At 37.9% G+C, this 22410-nt stretch overlaps 2 protein-coding genes and 1 long non-coding RNA gene across 3 annotated transcripts; 2 read left to right on the top strand and 1 right to left on the bottom strand.

Annotated features, from left to right (window-relative positions):
• The first annotated feature begins 6663 nt into the window (after positions 1-6663).
• LOC137725665 (uncharacterized) lies at positions 6664-14224 on the top strand. Its single transcript, XM_068464434.2, has 7 exons — positions 6664-7371; positions 10176-10254; positions 10750-10901; positions 12160-12283; positions 12425-12610; positions 12721-12792; positions 12916-14224. Exons 1-7 carry the CDS (start codon positions 6950-6952, stop codon positions 13738-13740), a joined length of 1860 nt encoding a protein of 619 aa, XP_068320535.2. The 5' UTR covers positions 6664-6949; the 3' UTR covers positions 13741-14224.
• LOC148697185 (uncharacterized) lies at positions 14122-15747 on the bottom strand. The gene is made up of 3 exons (XR_015963167.1): positions 14912-15747; positions 14769-14816; positions 14122-14682 (listed from the first exon to the last, which is right to left on the bottom strand). It is a non-coding gene; the product is annotated as an uncharacterized LOC148697185 (long non-coding RNA).
• A 3089-nt stretch (positions 15748-18836) lies between these two features.
• On the top strand, positions 18837-22332 carry LOC137725535 (fructose-1,6-bisphosphatase, cytosolic). Its single transcript, XM_068464260.2, has 12 exons — positions 18837-19425; positions 19741-19788; positions 19873-19947; positions 20034-20095; positions 20212-20278; positions 20404-20514; positions 20613-20699; positions 20934-21004; positions 21076-21141; positions 21312-21398; positions 21529-21604; positions 22075-22332. The coding sequence occupies exons 1-12, from the start codon at positions 19267-19269 to the stop codon at positions 22183-22185; spliced, it is 1020 nt and encodes a 339-aa protein (XP_068320361.1). The 5' UTR covers positions 18837-19266; the 3' UTR covers positions 22186-22332.
• The last annotated feature ends 78 nt before the right edge of the window (positions 22333-22410 follow it).

The following is a 22410-nucleotide window of genomic DNA, read 5'->3' as shown; positions in this document are numbered from 1 at the left end:
CCAATCATTATTCAAAGGGAGCCAGATATTCCGAAAAGTAAGATGAGATTTCGGTTTGAAGCCTTTTGGGCTAAGGATGATGAGTGTAGGGAGTTGGTGAAATAGTGTTGGGTTAGTCCATGTGAGGGGATAGCTATGGATTGTTGGCTTAAAAGAATTAATACTTGTCGGTCGAAGCTGATTCATTGGAGGATAATCTGGGAAAGGTTAAGAGATTGTTTGAAAGGCATTTTATGGACCTATTCACTACTTTTGGGCCGAGGGAATGAGGCTCGATTTTGGAGTGTTTCCTGCAGACGGTCACAGCTGGGATGAATGATTCTCTCATTCTGCCTGTCTCGATCGAGGAAATTAAATTAGCTGCTCTCCAAATGGGCAGTCTTAAGGCCCCAGGGTCAGATGGGTTTCAAGGCGTCTTCTATCATACTTATTGGGAGGATCTTGCTGATAATCTCAATGGGTTAATTTTTTAGTTATTGGAGGAACATGATTGCCCACGTAAGCTTAATGCAACACATATTGTCTCATTTCTCCCATGCAAAATTCTTTGGTGTTGGGTTGACAAATCTAAGATAGCATCGGAATTGCACATGAACTATTTCATTTCCTTAAGCTAAGAAAAACTCAAGGAAATTTTGAGTTTGGTGTTAAACTGGATATACACAAAGCCTATGATAGGGTGGAATGGGATTTTCTCGATGATGTTATGGAGAAAATAGGGTTTTACATTAGGTGGAGAATGATTGTTATGAGTTGTCTTTGTACAATTAGTTTCGTTGTCATTCTCAATGGGCAACCTAATGACAAGTTTGCGCCCTCACGGGGTCTTAGGCAGGGGGCCTTTATCCCTTTACTTATTTCTTTTAGTTAGTGAGGTATTGTCTTGTATGATTCAATCAGTTGTGGATAGGAAGTATTTGGATGACGTTCAGATGGGTTCTCATGCTCATGTCATTTCACACCTATTCTTCGCTGATAATACGCTAATCTTTTTTAAGGCTGATTGGAAAAATTGTACAAATCTTGTTGAACTTTTAAACGATTATTGCTCGGCATCTGGACAAATGGTGAATCTTCAAAAATCTAATGTGTTCTTTAGTGCTAATGTTTCCGTGGCTGTCTCTGCTCCTGTTTGGGAGTTCTTGCAATTTGGGGGTTCTTAAAGTTTGGGGACATTCTCTCTTAGTATGAAAATTGTATTTGATCCTGGTACCTATTTGGGAGTTCTTGCAGTTTGGGGACATTCTAAGAGGCATGTGTTGGCTTATATTAAGGAGAGAATTTTGATGAAACTCAGGGATGGAAAAGATGTACTTTATCTCCGATTGGGAAGGAGGTTTTGCTTAAAGTAGTTGTGCAAGCCATACCTACCTACCCGATAAGTTTATTTAAATTTCCTGCCGGGCTTTGTAACGAATTTGATGCTTTGATTTATGTTTTTTTGTGGGGGAAGGCTGGTAGGGAGCGACGTATTCATTGGGTCAGGAAAAATATTCTTGGTCTTCCAAACAATCAGGGTGAATTGGGTTTCCGCAATTTCCGAGCGTTTAATAATGCTCTTCTCGCTAAGCAGTGTTGACGGATCCTCCATAATCCTACTTCCCTTTGGGCATGAGTCTTAAAAGCTAGATATTTTGTGACAGCCCGTCTCGAATTATTTGTACCGTAGATGTGAAATGACAATTTTGCCTCTAATGGTTATGTTTCATTTTGGGGTGTTTGTTTTGTGGGCTTGTTGGTTTCATATGGACCACACACACACACTTTCATTCCTATCTCCTTCCCGTATACCTTCCCTGTCCCGTGTCTCTCTCTCTCTCCTTCTTCTTCTTCGTACGGACAAGTACCAAAACCCTTGCAAACGTTGCAGATCGAGGTGGAAAGTTATATCTTTGTGTTCGTGAGGATCATACGAGTTCAACCATACCCATTTTAGGTAAGGAATCATTCGATTTCACATCGAACCAAGGAACCCCGATTTTGGTCACTGTTCATGCATACGTGAAATGTTGTTTTTCAGGGAATTTGAAGCTTGTAGAAAGCTTAGTGAGGTCCTTAGGAAGCTCAGGGTGGTTCGTTGGAAGGTTTTGGACGTCGGGGTTATGAGTTGCAGGTTTGGCCGGATTTTGTGAAGTTTCTCCAGCATGATTCCGTGAATTTCAGGGCTTGAAAGTGGTAAGGTTTTGCTCTACCTATTATAAGCTTCATTTTGGTATCAATTTTATAGAATTTGGTTGAAAATCGAGTGAGAAAAGAAGGTTTGAAGTTTTTCCGATTTTCTGGCGACGGCGATGGCGACGGCACCGGAGGTGTGTTGGAAAAGAAGACAGAATATTCCGTCAGTTTGGATGAAATATTCTTAACGGCGTTAGGTTAACTTTAACGGAATCTGTTAGTTTTAACGGAATATTCCTGACGCCGTCAGTGTGCCTGGCACGTGGCCGCGCGTGGCCGGCGCGTGGTGGCGCGTGGGTGGTCAGAAAATTATTTTAAAAATATGGGGATGTTCGTGAGGTTGAGTAGATCACATTGGTGTATTCATACACCCCATTTGAGCATTGTATGAGAAGTTATTACCTAGTTTTGGTTATGTGCTTTAAATTGACGTTTTTATAGTTGTTTCGCATATAGGTGAGACCTATCCCGATGACGAGCGCAGTCACTCGAGACAAGGGGGTTACGACCCTTCCACATACCAGTGAGTGGGCTTTTGGTTTTCCGTATATACCTATATACTGTGGTTTTTCCCAGAAAATGAAATGGAATGTTTATATGTTTTAAATGCCATGAATAGCGTTTGCCTATTTATTTATGCATTAGTAGTTGCATATATGTATATTTGGTGTTGCGGACGCACATGTAAGTGCCAGGTAAGTTATGGTTTATGATTGTAATTAATAGTTATGTGAGATACGTAGAGAGCTCATAACCTGCACCCCCGATGTTAGTGCTCCCGCCCAAAGTAGGGCACAGTCCTTCACGTGATATTCACCTCCCGCACCACACGTTCATCTTGGATCCAAGTTAAGTACACAATCCTGTCATATAGACCACTATAGGTGGTTCGACTCGTAGGTGACCCGCGATTATTCGCCCAGTCTTCACGTGATCGTAGCACTTGAGCATATTTATTTACACCCAGTCCTGTCGTACATACCACTTTAGGTGGTTCCGACTCGTGTGCATGTATAGTTAGTGAGTTGAGGATTTGAGCTCTAGATTCAGCCGTACAGGTCACGTTAGGTGACTTCGGCTGACATGTTAGTTGCATTGTTTGACATTACCTGGGTTACTTACATTTTATATGGAGGCATTCAACATGGCATATTTCTGAGCATGTTTTCTATATATGTGTATATTCTATTTTCTAGGAAATTATACAGGTTTTACGACGAGGGGTTAGAACTTTTGATAATGAAATGATTTTGAAAAGCTTTGTTTTTGCCCACTCACACTTTTTGTTTTGCGCCCCTCCAGGTTCTAGTTTGGATTTCTCTTTTGGTGGTTCACGAGGAATTCACAGCATATATGACAGATTATCACCAGTGTAGGACCCCCTCTGGGTGTGCTTAGTTAGTATTTGTTCCTCTGGACTACACTAGGCTTTCTATGCTCTGAATATTGTTTTTCACACTTACGCTTGCACATGTATGTTAACTACTCTGTGCGTAGTTTGATTTTTATTTGTTCGTACTTTTATTATTATTCTTAGCTTCCGCACTGTGCACATGATTACGTCACCTTCACGTGACGGTTAGCATGCCCTGATTTCGGTTAGGGTGTGTCATATTTTCCCCATTATTCTTTTCTTGAGGCTAAACAGGGTGACTGTGCATCTTGGTTGTGGTCTAGTTTGTTGGTAGGTCGAGATCTGTTGTTGGATGGAGCGCATTAGCAGATTATAGGCGGTTGAGATGTTCAGGTTTGGGTGGATAAATGGCTTCCTTCTATTCCTATGGGTCATCCTGTTCCATGAGGAAGAGTCTCGGTGTCGCGGAATCTATGTGTTGATACCTTAATCTGTTTCTCTACCAAGTCCTGGGATATTGACTTTCTTATGGGTTTTTTGTCTCAGAATGAGATGGCTGTAATTCATGATTTATAGATTAGGGACTTGTCAAAAGCTGATCGGCTTGTTTAGCCATATAATAAGCGTGGCAGATTTACAGTACAGTCTGGGAACCATTGGGAATTTTCAAGAATGCTTAGTTCTGCGGGCTTGCCTCTTTCACCTGGTATCTCTCTCTCTCTCTCTCTCTCCTCGTGTATGGACATTTATTTGGAAGTTGAACACTCCCTAAAAAAATCATCATTTCCTCTGGAGGTCTTTACACGGTGCCCTTCCGACGATGGCTAATTTGTTTCAGCGGAAATTTGCCCATTCACCGTTGTATCCTATCGTAACGCAGAGGAATCGATTGAACATCTTCTTCTGACATATCCTTGTGTAGAAGCTCTCTGGTTTGGAGGTGCTCTAAATCTCAAGGTTCATATGACAAATGTCTCGTCTTGGCAGTAATGGGTCAAAGATCTTCTTCATTCATATCAGTGGGCTGCTCAGGAGAGGAAGTGGTTTTTGGCTTATGTTGGTTTTCACGTGTTGGTGCATATGGAAGACAAGGTGCAATTTTATCTTTAAGCATTCCACTATCAACCCGGCTCAAACCCTTTTTGTTGTTAATAATGATGTGGGAGTGTTTTTTGCGGCTCGTGGGATTGATTAGGCTCAATGGGAGGTGCCTGCATCTGTCGAGGACTTGGAAATTCGTTGGTCACTGCCTCATGCTCCTTTTGTTAAAATCAATGTGGATGCTAGTTGGGTTGAGTCTTCACATTTGGGGTTTGTGGGTTGGTGGCGTGGGATAGTATATGGAAGTTTTTGGCAGCTAGTAGACAGGCTATTGAGGTTTTGTGTGTTAGTCAAGCTGAGGCCTTTGCTCTTTTGCTTGGTTGTGAACTAGGTATCTCTCAAGGGTTTACTTGTATATTTCTTGAATCGAATTCGTTGGAAGTGGTTTCTTGTTTGAATGTTAAGTTGGAAGATGGCAGTTAGAGGGCGTATCCTATTTTTGCGCAAGTCCAAAAGTATAGGGATTCCTTTCAGGACTGCCACTGGTCTTAGACTCCTCAATCAGCCAACAAGGCGGCAAATTTGTTAGCATCACAGAAGTCTAAGGAGATGTGCGATGTTTTGTGGGTTGACCGACTCTTATCTTCCTTGGTTTTTGTCTTAAACTTTGATGGATTGCCTTGTCCCTAATAGGTGTTCTTGGCTTTGCGGGGAGTGACGCTTTGGCATGTGGTGCCGCGTCATTCTTTCTTGTAGCTTCCTGCAAAGTTTGTTTCCCGTGTTCGGTTGTTGTTTGCTTGGTTTGGCTTTCTGTTTGTGTGGCTCCTTAGCCTTGGGATTGTTGTTCCAGTATTCCAAAAATAAAAAATAAAAAATAAAAAAAATTTGCTTGTTCAATTAAAAATTATCTTAATACACCTCACATATTTCTCCCATAATACCCTCACACCCTGTATTCTTAATATGCACCTTACATTTTCTACATGCACCCCGTATTTTCTATACATCACACATTTCTCAAATCTTATAAAGCTTTCAATTCCACCATTAAAACCCATGTCGTCAGTTTTTAATATTTGATGATAATTTTAGATGTTTAATCCTTTATGTAATCTATGTGATCCCTAAAAGATGAATACGAACATAGAAGCTTGAATAACGCATCAAAAACAAGATTAAATAATTATTGATGTCGTCAAAATCACTAAAACAATTAAAAAAAAAATGAAGACTTACCTCATGTGAAGCTTCCGAAATATCGATTTTGTGTTTCATTCGTCAAAAATAATTTTTCTCAATCAACATGTTTGTAATTTCATTGGTTAGGGTTTTGTTCAACAATGGAGGGTTGGAAGGGTTTTGACAGTTGAAGGGGATAAATAATACGTTAAAAGTGATTTGGGGTGTATATATAATTTTTATTTATTTTTCAACTTTATAAGGTCAAAATTGCTATTGCATAGTAGGGTAAATAAGTCATTTAATACTAAATTTTAATATGGGGTGCATTCAACATTTTGTGGGGTTCTAATATAACAAGCCTTAATTAATTAAAATGTGCAGTTATAGTCTTTTAATTAACTTCGTTAAATTTTTTGTCAAATTAAGTTGTGGGACACGCACGAAACGCTGAATCAAAGGGAAAATATAGAAAATCAAATGAGAAAAATGTAGCAATGATTTTTCAACTTTAACCTAATTACAGTAATGGTTTCTTAATTTTAATCTAATTAGAGCAATAGTCTCTCAACTTTAATCAAATTAATAGTTCTTCCAACATGACTCAATTTGACAGCATTCTGATTGAATTGACGAAAACAATCATAGTTGCACATTATGATAAATTAACTGTTAAGAGATTAATGGTCATGAATTTTTAATTAAAAGACTATTTTTTCAATTGAGTTAAAATTCAAGAATTATTTTTAACACTTTTCGCATACGAGCCGTAACAGAAAAGGAAAAAGATTCGTCCAACAGGAAACGGCTTTTGCTTTGCTCCCATTAAAGGAAAGGTATCACCGGCCACGTTAATGCAACGCTTATCCTATCTACCAATGCTAATTGACAAAAATATCCTCATTTTATAAACCGTAACACAAAACACGAAGACATAAATCGTAATTTCAGATGGACTCACGGTTGTTGTCGCTACCTTATACGCACCGTTTCGCGTGGTAAATGGCCTGAAATTCGTCGTCTCTCATAATTTTCATTCCGTTCTTTCCATGTCTTGCTTTTTGTAACGTTTAACCCTCCCATCGAGGGTTTTGAATTCCAATTCCGATTCCTCCTCTCCTTCTTTCTCAAATCTCAAAGGTTGTTGTGCGATTTGGAATCGGAACCCTAATTGTCGAGCCTTGGATCTAAAGAGTTCCAATGGCGAATCACGAGGAGGATGACCTCCGAATGGCACTACGGATGAGTATGCAGAATTCACCTCCGGATCCCAAGCGTAGCAAGCCCAGGGACGGACTCGCCGGAGCTCCGGCTGAAGAGCCGTCGGAACTGAAGACCCGCAGACTTCAGCGAGAGCTGATGGCTGCTGCAGCTGAGAAGAGAATGCTGGTCGCCAAGAAGTCTTCGCCTTCGGCTTCACCTAGCAAGGTGTTGTCCGGGTCTGCAGGTTCCGGTTCGGGTTTGGCGCCAAAGGTGGTGACGAAAGATAAGGAATTGAGTTTGGAGCAAGTGAATTTGGGAAAGGGGTTGAGCGAAGAGGATGCAAAGCAGCTGTTTTCGATGGTTTTCGGGGCCGAGGTTACCAAGGGCATTCTTGCGCAGTGGAGTAATCAGGGTATAAGGTGTGTATTTTGATGGCTTTTCTTGTAAAGTTTCTGGCTTTTCTTGTAAAGTTTGTGTATTTTGATGCACCAGTGGAACGGTTCATTTGGGATGGGGCTGGGAATTAGAAAAAGATTTGTCTTTGTAGGGAGTTGAGTTCACGTACAACATCTGACTTTCGAGTTTGTTATAATCTTGTAGACTGGTCCAGGGTTCTTGTTTTCTATGTTCAAACATTTTCATTTGCATTTTATATGCAAGTAAGCCGCAATATTCTTCTTAAAAGTAAGCAGCTATGTAAAAAAATTGATGACTTTAGCGGGTCTTTTAATCAGTGTCATATTGCAGAAACATAGCAAGAGACATAGGTTATTGTTTCATTCACAAAGGTAGTTTACTTACTTAGTGCTTGCGCTAAGGGCTAGGGTTGCTTTCTCTGTTGGTTGAATTTGCCACTAGGTGGAATCAGGCCGGATAAGCCTTAAAAACACACACACAACTGGCTGGACACAAACAAAAGAAACAAGAAAAGTGTCATGATTAGAAAGAACCAAAACATCAAAGATGAGAATCCCTGAAGGTAAAGCCAGAAGGGAGTAAATGTGGAATGTGATGTATCAGGCATAGGGGTGGGAGCTGTGTTGTCATGAAAGGGTCACCCCATAGAGGTTATTAATTTATCATAAAAACTGTATTAACGAGAACAGAATGTTGTACTGCCAGAGTATTTATTATAAAATCTATTTAACATAATTCTAATGACACTAATTGCCTCTTAATGAACAGCTACTTTGGAATCTTCCAAAATAGAAGAAAACAAAATATCCCAAAGCTCTGGACATTAAAGCCCAAAGTGAAGACCAAAATCTGACTTTTATCACATAAAACCTCTTCTCTCTGCGCACTGTGATTCTCCCAAATCTGTTTGTTACGCTCACTCTAAATTACCCTAAAAACTAGCAGACATTAACTCCATAAAGCTTTTTCCTTCTTTTAGCCATCCAAATCAGAGAAGCAGGTTGGAAAGTATGGAAAGAGATGGACTAACTCTTAAATACACAAAAGGACCAAAATTTTTACCTCCTTATTGTTGGCTTTGTGTTGCATCCAGACTAAATGCCTAGAAGATTTATTATCTCCCAAAATGGGTATGTACTATCGGGTTGGGTGAATTGGACTCAATAATAAACGCCCTTTGGCATTCCAGCCTTCCTTTCTTGACCTTCCTGCACTGGACAGGAATCAACTCCCATACATGGTCTCACGACTTTGCGGAGACTGCTTTTTGGTAAACAGTTGACCGGACCTGTTCACTGCGACTCCCTTTGCGAAGGGACATCCCTTCTCCCGAAGTTACGGGGCAGTTTTCTTAGTCACCTTCTAGTATGTGATTTAGATGGTGGAGATCATGATATTCTGGGTTTTAACTCTAGATGCATATGATCCAGAGTTTCCGCCTTCTAGTAACTGTCCTACGATCTTCTCAAAAGAAAGAAAAATGTATATTTAGAGGAAGATAATGACACATTCCCTTAGAAAAAAGATAGCAAAGAAGTGAAATCCCCAATTCTGATGGATTTAGGTTGTCTTTGATTGCTTTTGGCGGCATAATCCATCAAGGGAACTTGTTTCTCTCATTTACTTTTTCTTTGGAGACCATTCCACATATAACAAACGGGGTGGGAATGTATAGGTTGATAAAAAGCTTAAGCTTAATTGTGATGATTGTTGTATAATGGTAAAAACTTGGTCGCCTTCACACATTTGTTACTTTTCCCTGAGGCACACATCACATGCTTATGCAATCTTTACCCACATAGCATGAAAAAGCTGACTTGGTTGTAGACTTTTAGTAAAGCTTTAAAGGATATGATGTGGCAGATTTACTATAGAAAAGTATGCATTCTTTCCAATCAGCTGGATATCTGGATCCATATTTGAAATAGAGTATGGGTGTTGGGCCATGGCATTGGTTATGTGTATGGTTGGACTCACGTTACACAGACAGAGATAGGAACTTAAGAATAAGGATATTAATACATCTTCATGAAATGTTTTATGGTTTTGCTGATAATTTAATAGGGGCATACATTGACAAAAACATGGCGATGCATTTCCGGAGTATTTGTCTATCATTTTTATCTTTACACTTCTTTGAAAGTTTAAGGGGCCCTCCAAGCTAACACTGAATGGATGGAAGTTTTTGTTCTTCTAGTTGTTCTTTGCTAGCTAGCAGAAACTCTATACTGGACCTTCAAAACTCAATTCACTGAAACTATGGCCCACCTCTTTGTTTTTAGTATGTCATTGGAATGATGATGGGAAGAAAAGAACAAAAACAAACAGAGAAAGGGATTATTATTAGCTTTTTCAGGTTATGGAGATCAAAACCTTCATATCTGGTCATGCTCCTACTAATCCACATGTGCCGCAGTTAGTTTACTTTATACTTTATTCTTCAGAAGACAATCAATTTAAATTTACTGAATCAACTCAACAGTTCTGTATTGTTGTAGTTTTATGATTCTATGCTCAAAACTTAGGTTTCTTTGTGCATCATCCAATTATGCCACCATAATATATAAGTTATCGGAACCACTTCTGTAAGACACCAGTTATGGACATATTTAAATCACTTGTGAAAACTTTTGCCTGGTTAGAAATTTTGCCTCCATGTTTAACAAGTTTACTGAATTCTCTTCTCACTTTGAATTTCATCACATCCTTAATATGATCTCCATTGTTTACTGTTATTATGGTATTGAAAAATAAATTTGTGGTTGTTTCACTTGTTTGGCTAATTTAAAAAACTTTTTTTTTATAGGTTTAGCCCTGATCCAGAAACATCTATGGGTCTAGTGCAGCATGAAGGTGGGCCCTGTGGCGTTTTAGCAGCCATTCAAGTAACTTCCTGATTTCTCAACATAATATGTTATGTGTTTCTTTTAATAATGTGGTGTTGCTCAAAATTCTCTTGCTTTGCAAATGCAATATCAAGGGCACCTTTTGTATTATGAAGAATATAACTCAATTTTCATGCTATTCTCATAAGAAAGTTTTTTTACTCCTCAATTTTATTGATGTGAGTGAAATTACAGTGGGAGGAAACAAAAAGATTGTATTGAGCCTTTTATTCTTTTTTTTTTCCTAATATCTATGTGTCATATGAAGAATTTTTCTTTTTTTAATATGTGATGTTTTTGAGACATGTTTCTGTCATTGTAATAAGATATGTGTCTTTGCCCCTACCCACCCCCTAGGTTTAATTGATGTTTCTTCAATTTATTAGTGTTATTATTTAATATTTCTTGGTACTTTTTAAAAAATGTTATTGACTTGACAGGCATTCCATGATTCTCTTTTAGTCTGGTAATAGTATTTTCTGTTTGGTTGTGCAGGCATTTGTTCTCAAATACCTACTTTTCTACCCAGCTGAATTAGGTAAAGTTGCACCAAACATGCATCAAAATGTGGGTTCAAGGACACCGTCTAATAGTCAGTGTGTTGCAACAAATAATTTTGCCTCTCTAACTGAAGATGCAAAAGCAAGGTGATTAATCATTGCATGGTAATTTATATGATGGTTGAACATGCTTATGCATTAAGTTATTCATATTGTAATTAGCACAAGCCACAGACACTTCCTGTACATCCATTCTGGTTTACTCATTTCTGTTGCACATTATTGAGTTGTAAGCACACACGGCAAACTTTTCCCTCCTTAGTAAACATACACTAATTTCACTGGAAAAATATTGTTTAATTTGTGGTTCTACATAAAGTATAAGGAGAAATCAGAGCATTTTTATAGGATGTGCAAAAATGTTTTTCAGTTGTTTTTATGTGCAAGGCTAATGACTAGTAAGTCTTACTTTTTGTAACCACTTTACCTTTGTATGTTAAACTTTTGTAAGATTTACTATCTCCTTGCGCTCTTCAGAAATTGTTTTACGCTTTCACATTATAACTTAACTTTTTATGTGCAAGGCTTCTGCTTTTAGGATTATTATTTTCTTTTCTCTGAAATTGGCACAAATATGTTTTTTTTTTCTTTCTATTTGGCATAGTATTGGATAAAGAGGTATTCGTAAAGACTAAGAGATACAGAATCTCACCCAAAAGACGAGATCCAGAAGCCCTAAGTGCCGCCTAAAACTTGAACTACTTCCACACCTCCTCCACTTCCATCCCCCGAACATCTTCAAAGATCCGCTGATTCCTTTCTGACCAAATAGCCTTAATAATAGCCAACCCCAAACAACCCATGTATTGATTAGCCTTCCTTCCACCACCCAATAATTAACTTCTCAGCAAACAAACAAAACAGTCTTTTGTCGCCAACCAATAAACTTTACTCTGGTTAATAAAAAGCACCCCGACTTACAACTAAAAGGGCAAGATAAGAAAACATGATCCACTCTCTCCCCCAAACTCTTGCATAAATACACCAATCTGGGCATAAAAAGGATCCCAGCCCATGTCCTTGGAGCAAATTGCTGGTGTTAACCTTCCCATGTACCACCAACTGAGCCAAAAACCATAACCTTGAGTGAAACCTTATATTTCCAAATCATGCTGAAAGGAAGAAAAAGACGACTGCCTGATATGTGTCTCAACCCGGTTTGAAATAGGATTATAAGAAAATTTTCATGAAAGTTCTAAGCACCATCTTCTTGCATCCTCGCTGTATGAAAATTATTTGACCCTATGTTGATTCATGTTGGTAATTTGATAATATTTTTCATGATTGATTAAGTTGACTCATGGGAATTCATGTTGCTGAAACCAACACTTCGTCCTTTTGACAGAGTACTTATTAGAAGTATGGGTGAGATATTGTTCTTATGTGGAAGCAACAAAAGGGCGGTGATTGCGACTTTGAGTGTTATTGGAGAAGAAACTGAGAGGTCTGAAGACAGACTGAATGATGAAGTAAGTGAACTGGAGCTAGTGATTCATGCACTTATTTTTTTTCTTTTCTCCTGACAAGAATAATGTATGATGCACTTGCAGAATATTCATATGGATTTGGTTTGAATTAAGCTTTGAGCCTTTATATTTCTGCTTTGACAGGTAATAACCAAGTCACTTGAAGGTCTTTCAATCGAATCGGCTGCTGATTTGCATAAAGTGCTAAGAGTTAGCACATACACAACACAAGAAAGTGCATTTCAGAGGCTCCAAGCAGTGCTTCCTGCTTTTCAAAGTCGTATGGGGGCACTGCTGTTCCTTATTTCTGCTTTACTTTCTCGTGGACTGGTATGGTTTTTAAGCTTGAAAGCTCTTTTGAACACTGTACACTTTAATTCAGTAATGCAGTGATATTTTTTTGTTAACTAAACTAATTTATTGAACTTACTCTACTGCAGGACTTAGTTCAATCTGATAGGGACGACCCCAGCCTACCCCTTGTCACTGCTCCGTTTGGCCATGCCTCACAGGTACGCATCCATATGAATGAGTTCCACTTTTGGCCCAGTGCTTCAGTACTTGATCCATTTGGTATTCTCTTTAAGAACTTTGCATTAAAATTCCATTGTTCTGCCTTGTATGTTATGGAACAGGAAATTGTGAACTTATTGCTCTGCGGGCAGGCAGTCCCTAATGTTTTCGATGGAAAGATGGATTTGGGTGGTGGCATGTCTTTAAAAGGCATATCCAAAACTGTGGAAGTTGGATTCCTCACTCTGTTAGAATCCCTAAATTTCTGTAAGGTTGGTCAGTATTTGAAAAGTCCAAAATGGCCGATCTGGGTAGTTGGAAGCGAGTCTCACTATACAGTCCTTTTTTCTCTTGATACCACTGTCCAAGATGAGAATGAACTGGAAGGAAGGGAATCACAGATTCGGAAAGCTTTTGACGCACAAGATCAGAGCGGTGGCGGTGGTTTTATTAGTGTAGAAGGCTTTCATCAAGTCCTTACGGAAACTAACGTAAAACTTCCAACTGAGAAGGTTGACCTCCTCTGCAGCACAGGATTTATTGTATGGAGCGAATTCTGGCAGGTCATTTTGGATTTGGACAAGAGCTTAGGAGGCCTAAAGGATTCAACTGGATTGATGGGTAAGAAGGTGTTTGATCTTTACCATTTTAATGGAATTGCAAAATCTGACCTAAATGGAAGCCAGACAAGCTCGGGAGGCGAGATTCCAGTTCAAAGACCTAGGCTCACAAAATTGAGGGTGTCGGTACCTCCAAGGTGGACTCCTGAAGAATACATGACAGATGTGGTAGTGACCTCAGCTTCTAGTGGTAATGAATCTGGAGGGAAAGTCACAGAAATTGCTAAGCCGGAGCCTGCTCAGCATGCACCTCTGGTGGACTGCATAAGAACTCGCTGGCCCCGTGCTGTCTGCAATTGGGTAGGTGACCCGCCTAGCATAGTCTGAGTTGTTTGAGAATCTTATTTGGGTATCGTTTGTCGTACTTTCATTGCTGAAGCAGGAGAACTAATATTGCAAGCCAAAAGGATGAGCTTGTGGTTTGAAGTGCCACCCTTAAGATACAAAGAGTGTTCATCTAATGTTTTCGTCAGTCTCAATACGTGGACAGTGTCGATGGCATCCTCTGTACATGCTGCAGCTTCAGCAATCAATTCGATCTTTGATTCGTCAACATATTGAACGGAGGGGGAAAAAGATCTTGTGCAAGTTTATTGTCTATTCAAATTGTAAAATTCATCTATATAATCACCTTTGTTGTGGAGTCGAGGAGCTATCAGTTCCTGGGAAGGACTTCAATAAACAAACATCGAGTCTGTCTCGTCGAAATATTGTAATGATTTTTACTGCATTACTGTTGTTATACATGTAATCACCTTCTCCTGAACCTTGTTGCAAGGTTAAAAGCTACAAGCTTCTTTTTTATTTCCCATTTTTACAATTTTGCCTATAGAAGTTCTACACTGCTTACAGAATAGCATATATGCATAAATAGCATTAAATATCCGGATTTGGCTACCGTACATGCATGTATTTAACGCATTCACCATCGACTCGTTATATCATATATGAACATAACTAACCGTTAGATGGTGAACGTATGCATGAAGTTTGAGCTAAAACATAACTGCAACCATACTACATAATTCGAACCTTGTCCTTAACAGTCAGTAGCTTGACATTCCTCACGTTTGAGATTTTGGCATCTTTGTACTACCGTACTGTCCCAATCCTATTAATATCATCTCAATTTTGCACCTACAACCCACGCTCTGTTACAATCATGGCACTTACGTGTGTCTTTCCTGAGATCCCCATGATTGAAGTAACGAAACGTTGTGTTTGTGCCACCACAGCGAGCGCAGGGAACTGTCTTCTTGCGAGCCTCCTCTGCAGATAATATAACGAAGTAATTAAACAAACTAAATCATCAAAAACGAAACAGTTTAGCCAAATCAGATTGACAAAAAGACAACCTTTTCAGTCCTGGTTGTGGAATAAAGTTGTATGAGCATCATATTTTCCTGACAACATATTCAGATCAAACAAGTCACATTAACTAACTACAAACAAACCATAGATTAATGAAGAGGAATAAGGGAAAAGAAGGAATACTTACATCATGAATATTTTGAGCCACTTTAGTGAAGGAACCAACTTGATCCGCATTCGATCCCTCCGCTTTCTTAAATGTTTTCTTCTTTTCTGGCATCGAATTCCAGGCCAAAGTTCTCAGTCGTTTTCAGCCAGCAATGCATAATCTTACAAAAAAGCCCAGAAATTTAAGTTCTTTTTAACATAACAGCATAATATTACGTAAAGCCCAAAACTTCCAGTCTTTTCTCAGAAAAACACAGCAGCATAATCTTACCAAAAAAAAACCCAGAAGTTTAGGTCCCCTTCCAAGTAAAAAAAGCTAACTTTACATAAAGCGAAAAAGTTTCAGTATTTTTTCAGATAGCAAAAGCATAATCTCACAAAAAGGCCGAAAAATTTCACAAAGGGTGGTGCTATCTACACACCCCTGTATACCTTCCACACATTCTTAACTTTCGAACGCCGGGTTCAAAGAATTGAAGATGATCAAATGACAGAAATTAACAAGATTGTGTGGAAGATAAAAAGAGGTGTGTGGATAACACCATCCTTTCTAAAACCAAATCATGAATTACAAAAAAATAAGACCAAAAGTTTCAGTTACAATGCCTCGTATAATTCAGCAATCAAACAGAGCAATGCACCTAGTTTATGTTTACAAATTTTATCATATAAAAACAAAAAAAGCAAAAATCCAAACTGAAATTCTTTACAAGAAATTATACTTGCAGGCAGCAAATGTAATGTATCAATCTGGCCTTTTATGTAAAACCTAACAGAAAAAATCTAACCCGTAAACCCTAAAAAGATTTGATCTTTGAGCCCAACCAGAAAGAAATGCATGCTCAAATTGGGAGCAATTTTACCTTGAGTTGCATTGTCATCTTCTAAGTTGATTAATTCAACTTTGTCGGGTATGATCTCTCTTTCTCACTCCCCTTGCAGGCAACCCATCCATCTCCATCTCTCTCTCTCTCTCTCTCTCTCTCTGAGGTACCTACTGCTACTTGTCTTGGTTCCAGCGTAAATGATGTACTTACCACATTTTTTGTCTTATACCATATTTAATTTAATGTAAATAATATCGTTTGTTAAAAAAAATATCTATACCCAATACTGAAAATGACAAAAACACTTCGTTAAAATTTTTTTTTAATGAAAATAACAACATCCATGTGATCAAAACCCAACAAGCTGGGCCTTGGTTTTGCTTGTTGTTGCCTGTTGGGGGTGCTGTTTATTTTATACTTAATGGTTAAGAATTATTCATTTGGCGTTTTTTATTAAATTTTTGTTTTGTGAGAAATTTTTCATTCAAAATTCCCTTACAATTTACCCAATTATTGTTAATTAACTTTCTTGTCAGATCACCTATCATTTGGTAAGTTTGATAGTACGATCTGATAAATTAACACAACGACTTTGTTTGGCACATCGTATAAAGTAACGGATAGAATTAATAGTAATCCAGTTGTTTGGTGCAGTTTCGTATTAAATACTCGGCCGACTAATTATTTGGACTCACTTATTTTATCCGGTCTATTCCTGCTAACTAATACACTCCAAATGGGAAGGATAATTAGTTGGCTTCTTCGTCTCTCTCTTCGTTCCTCGTTCTTCTTTCCTTCTAACCAACCAACCATGGCAGCAATCGGAGTGATTCCGACAGTCATTCCAAAGCCAATTGCCGCTGACCCTAGTCCCCTATCTTTCTCTATTTTCTGTTCAGATCTTCGCAAGCAAAGACTATCTAGAATGTTTAGGGAGACTTCAAAGAGATTACCCAGTGCACTGCAGAGCAATCCTTCTCTTTTTCCTTCCATATTCTCACCCTTCATTTATTTCATTTTTTTAATTTCTACAACAGAATAAAAACCAGAAGCAAAAAAGAAAGCAATGCACTGCTTGCGCAATTTTAATTTCTATATAAACTTGAGTTTTATTAATTATTACATGAATAATTTATTTTAACAAGAGCAACTTAGTAATCAAGCTATAGTTTTAATTCCGATTCAAGTGAATTAGAAAACAAGTTATATGAAACTAATATCATTTTTACTCTGATTCTAGCTAGTTTAGTAAACAACTTTAATAGGAATCTAATTATGATTCCTCCACAATCCAATTTCTTCTCAATTCAATTTCCCTCAATCTGATTACGGATTAGTAAACGAGCCCTTAATTTTATGAAGCGGTTCGTTCTAGCGCCATTTGTCAGGTGCATTTGGCATTAACATAATTTAATCTTATGATAAATTACAAAGCTTTTTAGACGAAATTTTAAATTAATTAATTTTTTTTCTATAAATACCTAAGTTATTCTTGCATCATTTCTCACATCCGTTTTACCATTCCATACTATCTTACCTCATTTTATTTCAATATGATAGTTTAATTCAATTATGTCCAAAAACCTTAGCTACAAGTGATACTCAAAATATGTTTGAAAATATTATTTTAATATGGTATTTTAATTCAATTAACCATATTAATTTAATTAAAATAATAAACTATTGAGGGGGCTAAAAAATAGCAGCCTTGGTTGGAGATGAGTTTTTTTTTTTGTCAAAGGACTATGTTTTGTCCTATAGTCCTTTAACCTCCTCGGTTGGAGATGATATAAAATATAGCCTGGCACTATTCATGTAAAAAAAAATTTCTTGCAGGGCTATAGGGCTAAACATGGCCCTTTGGCCCCCTTTCGGTTGGAGATGGCCTAATAGTATATTATAAATAAATGAATCATGTTTGTAAAAATGGAAGACTAATATGTGGAGGAGAAGATCGCCAAATTTTCTTATATTACTTTTGATAAAATACACAATGTTGTTACAGCTTTGATATTTCAACAATATTCTTTGATTAAACATTAATATTTAACAATGTTAATCGAATGGTTAGCGCATCTAGTTTAGTTCATTTTTTGCTTTTTTTTTTTTAAGTAACATAAAATGTAGACAATTTTGATGCTATTATAAAATTCTCCGCCTAGAGCTGCCTAGGTCTCACCTAAGCGTTAGGTGGCTAACCATTGCCCCCATTAACCCTTGGTGTTTAAAATTAATAAAGGGCGCCTAAACCTGCTTAGGTGTCTGTCTCCGCCTATACCCAATTAGGCACTCACATAGGTTGTGACTCTCACTTAGACAAAAAACACATAACTTTTATTTTGCATTAATTTTTTTTTTTTCAATAAATAGAAGAGACTTGTTGAATATTTGGATGAACATTCATCATATGCTTGTTTCCCATGTTTTCAATATGTTCTAATATTTAATAATCTATATATCATTTTATTTTGCAATTTATGTATTCCGACACAATTATATATATATATATATATATATATACATTTATTTATTATTATTATTATAACAAGAGACTTATTTATACAATATATTGTAAATTTATTTAAAAATCAGCTTAGTCTGCTTAGGAGCTAGGCTCCAGTCCGCTTCCCGACTAGGGTCTAATGGCTTTTAGAATCTTCGTTCAGATCATCGTGCTACATTTTTTTTTTTTTTTGAATAAATTATATTATCTATACTAGGGATCGAGAAATGAACAAAACCTTGCACTGGACTAATCATAATAATGTATTATAAATTTATTTTTAATAAAAATTGAACCTAAATTTCATACTTATTGCATAAGAAGAAAAGAAGGAAGACGTCCGATTTATTGTATAAAAGAATTAGTACCTCCATGCAAAAAGGCTACTTGTTGAGAAAAGTGTGAATAGTTGCTTGGAATGAAGGCAACCTCGTCCCTTTCTTCCATGCTGGAGAAAGAAGAGACAAAAACCTGGTAACCGCCGAATCAGAAAGAAAACGACGACAGGCGTTATCTTTAGTGACAACCACATACCTCACTCTCCCATCACAACCCTCCACGTGTCTGCCGAAACTTCCATTAGTGCTGGATTAGCCTCCCTTCCCCAATCCATTAGCCCTCGAATCCAGCACCACCACCACCTTCTAATCCAATCCAAACCAAACCATTTTTTCCTCCTTACATTTTTCATTCCTTTTTTCTCCTTATAGTTTTCCATTTACCTCCGAGGAGGAGGGATAGGCAAAGCCATGCTATTAACGAGAATCGACTTAAGACTTTTCTGTTATAAATTAAGTAAAAAAATACACAACTACACCGTAGTATTAAATGATTACTATTATATATTTTTAAGATCCTTGGATCACATTTTATAAATGGACAAACTTGTAATCCATAATTTCATTAAAAAAACGGATGGAGAGAGAGTGTGAATAACCAAACTCTATATAATTAGCCCTTGGTCAGCTGTTTGGGGGTTTGTTATTGGAGGTTCTAAGTGACAGTGCGTTTGGTAAAGGAATAGCAACGACAGCAGAGAAAAAAATGGATCACGCAGCCGATGCTCACCGGACGGACTTGATGACCATAACGAGGTTCGTGCTGAATGAGCAGTCCAAGCGCCCTGAGTCTCGCGGTGACTTCACTATCTTGCTCAATCATATTGTTCTTGGCTGCAAGTTTGTCTGCTCTGCAGTCAACAAGGTCTCTCTCTTTGTTATAGTGTCATTTTCCTCAAAGATTATATTGAATGCCAAATTTGTTCTTGGAATGAAAGTTTTCGAATCATTGTCATGACGTAGTCAATTTGATTAGAGCAGTGTAGTCACTCCACCCAAGTTCGATTCTTGCTATTGTAGTTTGGATTAAATTAGAATATCGCTCGAATACAATAGAAAATATTTTCCATTCTTAACTTGGTACTGTAGCTTTTGTATGCATGGCTTTTCTCTGTTTTTGGGGAACTGACTGGCACTGTGGAAATGGGGATTTTAATCTGGAAATTTTTGACTTGGGCAGGCTGGTCTGGCCAAACTTATCGGGCTTGCTGGAGAGACCAACGTTCAGGTAAGTATTTGATATCTGTTTATATTGAATATACTATATTGGGGATATTCTATAACGTGAAATTGTTCGATTTTTCGGTTATAGGGTGAAGAGCAAAAGAAACTGGATGTTCTTTCAAATGAAGTTTTTGTTAAGGCTCTGGTTAGCAGTGGCAGAACCGTAAGTCATCAAAATTTTCCTTTATAATGTTTGCGTTAGATGAATTTGAAGGACCGATATTGCTAACAATTTGGGGTTTGTGGCAGTCTATTCTTGTTTCAGAAGAAGATGAAGAGGCGATTTTCGTGGAGCCAAAATTGCGTGGAAAGTAATTGTCTATGCTTTATGCCTGTTATCAGAGCTTGTTCCAATGAATGTTTGTTTTTGAGACTTGTAACTCAAGGCTGTCTGTCTGAATAATGCTTTGAACTCATACTGGAGCAGGTACTGTGTTGTGTTCGATCCACTGGATGGTTCGTCTAACATTGATTGTGCTGTTTCCATTGGAACGGTACAATCCCTCATTCTTATTAATTATTTATTATTGCATCAAAAGACTACTGACAAAATCTATGCAATTGAATCATTTGTTCCAGAATAACTCAGTATTATGCTGCGAAACATTTGTCTTATCAGATTTTTGGGATTTATGTGGTAAAAGATGGCGAACCTTCTCTTGACGATGTCTTGCAACCTGGAAAGAATATGGTTGCAGCAGGCTACTGCATGTACGGAAGCTCTTGCACGGTATACAAAACACCATCTTTCCTGTGGATTTTCGTTGCCTGCAGTCCAGATTTGCAAGACACTGCTTTTAACTATTTGGGAATGTAATGGTTTTACAGTTGGTGATAAGCACTGGATCTGGAGCTCATGGGTTCACCCTTGATCCTTCTCTCGGGGAGTTCATACTAACTCACCCAGACATCCAGGTATTTCTCGTGCTGTAACACACGGAAGGAATTCAACCTCTTTTATATCTGAATGTTGCTATGATAATTCGTGTGCTACTTGAGAACGTACTACATTCTCATCTATTGTCCCAAAAATTTTGTGTGCGTGTGCGCGCATATATATAGTGAATATGTCATTTTGATGAGAATGTAGTAAATGAGATGTGTTATCGTAGTGTCCAACGTTCAGTACATATCTGCTTCTTTCCCCAGATTCCAAAGAAAGGAAAGATCTATTCAGTGAATGAAGGGAACGCCAAAAATTGGGATGGCCCGACAGCCAAGTATGTCAACCTCAATAATAGTTCTTATTTTGATGTCCAGCGTTGAAAATTTCTGACCTTTTTGGCTTCAGGTATGTGCAAAAGTGCAAGTACCCGGAAGATGGTTCATCCCCGAAGTCGCTAAGATACATTGGAAGGTACCGTGGATTCTCATCGTAGAAGTTTAATCTGGTTTTTCTATATGAACGACCTGCCTCTGTTGAATTTGAATGTTGATCCTTCATCCCGTTCTTGTGTTTGACATATGATTCTGTTCTGTTTCGTTCAGTAAGTAGTGATAGTTATGATTTATCGTCATGGTTAACAGCATGGTTGCTGATGTTCATCGGACATTGCTGTATGGCGGTATCTTTTTGTACCCTGCTGATAAGAAGAGCCCAAACGGGAAACTGCGGTATGTCAAGCACAATTACAGCTTTCATTTTCATTTGAAACAGTCATGGAAGCCTTGTATCATGTTCTGTAGCTTCAGGTTTAAGTTTATGGACTTAAGTCACGCATTTGGTTTAACTTGTGTTAACTAGGGTTCTCTACGAAGTCTTCCCAATGTCGTTCTTGTTGGAACAAGCAGGCGGTCAGTCCTTCACTGGCAAGGAACGGGTATTGACTCTCGCACATTTCTTATTCGTTGATACGTTGAATGAAAATGGTTAAATAACTTGCTAGCTTTCTGTGTATAAAGCCGATTCATGCCAGAAATCAGGGGCAGCCCTGAGGGTAGCCGGAATAGGCAGCCGCGGGCATAAATTATGGAACTCTGCTCCACACTCTGTCGTGAAGCTTTGTGCAACACAGACAATTTCTCGTAACTGCAGAAAACTTCCAAGAATTATCAAACCGAATTGTTAATCGGGCAATCTATTACTAAAATTATTAGTCGAATATATTATGTTGTTAGAATGTCAATTTATCACATCTATAAATAACGATTCACCTTGTTTGTTGCTAAGATTGATAATTGACAAAAGAACATTGAACATTACTTGCAAGCCAAGACAGGATTAATTTCTTTTCATTTGTGAGTCGATTTTGAATTGATTGGTAATTGATTTTAACATACATCTTGACAGGCCCTTGACCTGGTTCCGACCAAGATACACGAGCGCTCTCCGATCTTCCTCGGCAGCTACGACGACGTTGAGGAAATCAAGGCACTCTATGCAGCTGAAGGAAAGAAATGAACCTAGGAATTGTGGTTCTCTCATCGTAAATCACATAATTGTTCATCTATTTGAACTCCTCTATTAGATGAAGTTTGTAAAGAGAGCGTACAATAATTTGTTGATGCTTACAACTCTAACAAGGTCGTCGTCTTATATTCTGGAGAACTCCTCTACTTTCTTTCCTTATTTTCTCAGATTTCAAACAACTCTACTCAATTAAAGAAATCCATCAAATTAACGGAA

Source organism: Pyrus communis, chromosome 5, assembly GCF_041283825.1.
Source record: "Pyrus communis isolate YQ-2024b chromosome 5, ASM4128382v1, whole genome shotgun sequence".
Lineage (NCBI taxonomy): Eukaryota > Viridiplantae > Streptophyta > Magnoliopsida > Rosales > Rosaceae > Pyrus > Pyrus communis.
The sequence above is the reverse complement of the archived record's forward strand: the minus strand, read 5'-3'. Positions and strand labels throughout refer to the sequence as shown.

Coding starts and splice junctions, on each gene's coding strand:
- LOC137725535 (XM_068464260.2), top strand. CDS start 19,267: ATGGATCACGCAGCCGATGCTCACCGGACGGACTTGATGACCATAACG. Junction 19,426..19,740: donor TCTGCTCTGCAGTCAACAAG/GTCTCTCTCTTT, acceptor TGACTTGGGCAG/GCTGGTCTGGCCAAACTTAT. Junction 20,700..20,933: donor TAACTCACCCAGACATCCAG/GTATTTCTCGTG, acceptor TTCTTTCCCCAG/ATTCCAAAGAAAGGAAAGAT.
- LOC137725665 (XM_068464434.2), top strand. CDS start 6,950: ATGGCGAATCACGAGGAGGATGACCTCCGAATGGCACTACGGATGAGT. Junction 7,372..10,175: donor TGGAGTAATCAGGGTATAAG/GTGTGTATTTTG, acceptor TTTTTTTTATAG/GTTTAGCCCTGATCCAGAAA. Junction 10,255..10,749: donor GCGTTTTAGCAGCCATTCAA/GTAACTTCCTGA, acceptor TTGGTTGTGCAG/GCATTTGTTCTCAAATACCT.